This window comes from Solanum lycopersicum, chromosome 8, assembly GCF_036512215.1.
Source record: "Solanum lycopersicum chromosome 8, SLM_r2.1".
Classification (NCBI taxonomy): Eukaryota; Viridiplantae; Streptophyta; class Magnoliopsida; order Solanales; family Solanaceae; genus Solanum; species Solanum lycopersicum.
The window spans coordinates 22,655,488-22,658,942 of NC_090807.1; the positions used below are offsets into that span (position 1 = coordinate 22,655,488).

The window sequence follows — 3,455 nt, forward strand, 5'->3', positions numbered from 1 at the left end:
GCCTTGAGCCAAAAGGCGGTAAGTATAGGTAGTCTAGCCATGTTACAGGTCGACGAGCGTCCTTTAGCTAGGGATGTCCAATCCTTTGCCAATAGCTTCGTGAGACTTGATATTTCAGAATCTGGTAAGGTGTTGGCTTATATGGAGGCTAGGTCATTCTTTTTGGAGCAGATTCGGGCTCAACTGTTTGATGATGGTGATTTATGTAAGATTAGGGACAAGGTGTTAAAAGGATAAGCCAAGGCTGCAATTCTTGATAGTGAGGGAGTTTTGAGGATTAAGGGTCGTATATGTGTTCCTCGTAGAGGTGATTTGACTAGATTGATCATGGAGGAGGCTCATAGTTCGAGGTACTCCATTCATCCGGGGCTACTAATATGTATCGTGGCTTGAAGCAACATTATTGGTGGTGTTGTATATAGAGGGTTATAGTAGATTTTGTGTCCCAATGTCTGAATTGTCAACCAGTGATGTATGAACACCTAATGCCTGGAGGTGTGACACATAGGATGCCTATACCTGAGTGGAAGTAGAAGCGTATTTCTATGGACTTTGTGGTAGGATTTCCATGTACTTTGGGTAAGTTTGATGCTATATGGGTCATTGTGGATCGACTTACTAAGTCTGCACACTTTGTAGCAGTTTATACGACCTATAATTTAGAGAAGTTATCCAAAATCTATATTCAAGAGATAGTTCGTTTGCATGGGGTTCCTATTTCTATTATTTCAAATCGTGGCACTCAATTTACATCTCATTTCTGGCGGTCTATGCAGAAGGAGTTGGGCACTCGGGTGGATCTTAGTACAACCTTTCACCCTCAGACTGATGGTCAGTCTGAGAGGACTATTAAGGTTCTTGAGGACATGTTGCGGGTGTGTGTGATTGACTTTGGTGGTCACTGGGATTAGTTCTTGCCATTATCGAGTTTTCTTACAATAATAGTTATCATACGAGCATTGAGATGGAACCATTTGAGTCTTTGTATGGTAGGAGATGTCGATCTCCAATTGGTTGGTTTGATGCATTTGAGGTTAGACCGTGGGGTACAGATTTGTTGAGGGAGTCCTTGGACAAGGTCAAGTTGATCCAAGATAGACTTCTCATGGCTCAGAGCAAGCAAAAGAGTTACGCAAATAGGAAAGTTTGTGATTTGGAGATTATGGTTGGAGAGAGGGTTCTACTTAACGTTTCACCCATGAAGGGTGTGATGAGATTTGAAAAGAAGGGCAAGTTGAGTCCAAGGTACATTGGTCCTTTCGAGCTTGTGGAGCGTATTGGTGAGGTGGCATATCAGTTGGCTTTGCCACCTTGGTTGTCAGGTATCCATCTTGTATTTCATATTTCAATGCTTAAGAAGTATCAATAGGGTGGTGATCATGTGATTCAATGGGATTCAGTGTTACTTGATCAGAATTTGACTTTTGACGAAGAGCCGATCACCAGTTTTTATAGGCAAATTCGGAAGCAAAGGTCCAAGGAGATTGCTTCAGTAAAGGTTCAGTGGAAGCATCCTCCAGTGGAGGAGGCAACCTGGGAGACAGAGTAAGACATGAGGAGTAAATATCCTTATCTTTTTGAGCGTTCAGGTTAGCTCTTTTCTTTTCCCGTTCAAGGACGAACTTTTGTTTAAGTGGTAGGTGATGTAACGACCCGCTAGGTCATTTTGAGAACTAGGACTATTTTGGCTCTTTCCGAAAAATTCAAAGAGGTATTTTAAACTATTTGATAACTACTAGTACTTAGTTGATACATATATCTATATTATAATTAATATACTTGAATAGTAATTGGGTCAAATTCATATTTTTTTAATAACCCTTACCATTTGACTATATAATTAAAACATATTAGTTAGGTTATTTTAAGAGAAGAGAAAAAAAAGTTAGAAATTACCTGGAGGCGAGAGAGGACCAAACGGCCGCGACAAACATTGAATTCTAGGTAAACTTATTTAAATTAATTAATGCTTATATATAATTGTATGGTGCACTTGTAGTAATATATCAAAATAAGATTGTTAGAGATGATTTAATTGTAGGATTGTTACTAACGCATATTTTATTAAATTCAAAGTGACATAGGGTTGATTGGGATAATGATGACCAATGATTACTCAATCATCGGAACATTGAATTTCTCATGCATTTATATGCATTATTCTTTTTTAAAAAAAAGATACTTGGCAGTATCCATTTGAAGCAAAGGAAAAAAAGGTGTTTACGACATTATTGTATTTCTTGATTGTCTTAATTAATTCTTAATTGTAATGATATTAGTTTTTGATATATTGAGATACATAATTAATTATTAGGTGTATATTATATGATTTAACATTGAATTTTAGGGTATTTGGAGAGGTTAAAGATTAGTTGTTGGCTTGAATTTTAGCAAGTACGATAATTTTCTCATACAAATTATATCAAGATTTGGAGCTTGATTAAAAGTATGAGTGAATGTTTTTGGGTCTATGATAGGCACATAATAATATGAATGTCTACAAACACGCTTACTTATGAATATTGCATCATTGGTAGATCGTTAACATTACGAAACTTTGCAAAAAGGGAAGAACTATCTTAAAGATTTGTGACACGAATTCGGCACTTGAGGTATGTTAGTACTTTTTAAACTTGTTGAATGATGTTTTCCTAATTAAAGAAAAAAGTTTAATAGATTATGGGTAAGGGCGAAAGATGGGGGATCTCGTATTAATGGTGTGACAAGCATTGGTACGAGTACTGGTGTTATAAAAGGGAAAGTTACTACTATAGAATGTGGATTGAAAATTGAAAATGCCAAAGCATATGGGCATTAGCTGATGTATTATTTACTTGAAATCCTTGTGTGATTGTGTTTTCATTGTTACACCCGTATAGTTGTAATTATTGAGGTGGTTATGTAGTATGTTCATAATGATTGATTGAGATGCATCATCATCCCCTATATTGAAATAATATTGTGCACATGCATAGACATGAGACTGAGTATAAGTTGGGCACGTGGGGATCATCCGTGCTGGGGATGGTGAGATGTTCAGATTCTAATTTGGGCACGTGGAGATCGTCCGTGCGAAAATTATTTGATATTATGATAGTACGTTGAGATCGTCCGCACATACACGTGGAGATCATCCGTGTCGATATATGGACCTCTCGAGTCCCCCATGGATCATGAGCTCTCGATGTACTTTCGAGGAGTATTATATATATACGGTTGAGTGAGTACTGGGTATTCTGAAACGAATCATTACATGGTACCATATTGCATTGCATTTCATCACATCATTTATTTTTGATGATTATGTGTTTTGTTTGGTGTTTGGAAAGTACTTGATGTTTGATTACCTTTATTGATGAACTTAAATAGTGAGTGTAATATATATATATATATACTTATATAATTTAAGAATTTATTTTTTTATAAACTTCCGTCACTACTTCTTCGTTGTCGGT

General features: G+C 36.6%; 1 protein-coding gene across 1 annotated transcript; it reads left to right on the top strand.

Moving 5' to 3' along the window:
• Positions 1-964: 964 nt before the first annotated feature.
• LOC138337860 (uncharacterized) lies at positions 965-1,549 on the top strand. The gene is made up of 2 exons (XM_069288296.1): positions 965-1,322; positions 1,401-1,549. Exons 1-2 carry the CDS (start codon positions 965-967, stop codon positions 1,547-1,549), a joined length of 507 nt encoding a protein of 168 aa, XP_069144397.1.
• The last annotated feature ends 1,906 nt before the right edge of the window (positions 1,550-3,455 follow it).

Coding starts and splice junctions, on each gene's coding strand:
- LOC138337860 (XM_069288296.1), top strand. CDS start 965: ATGGAACCATTTGAGTCTTTGTATGGTAGGAGATGTCGATCTCCAATT. Junction 1,323..1,400: donor TTTGCCACCTTGGTTGTCAG/GTATCCATCTTG, acceptor AATGGGATTCAG/TGTTACTTGATCAGAATTTG.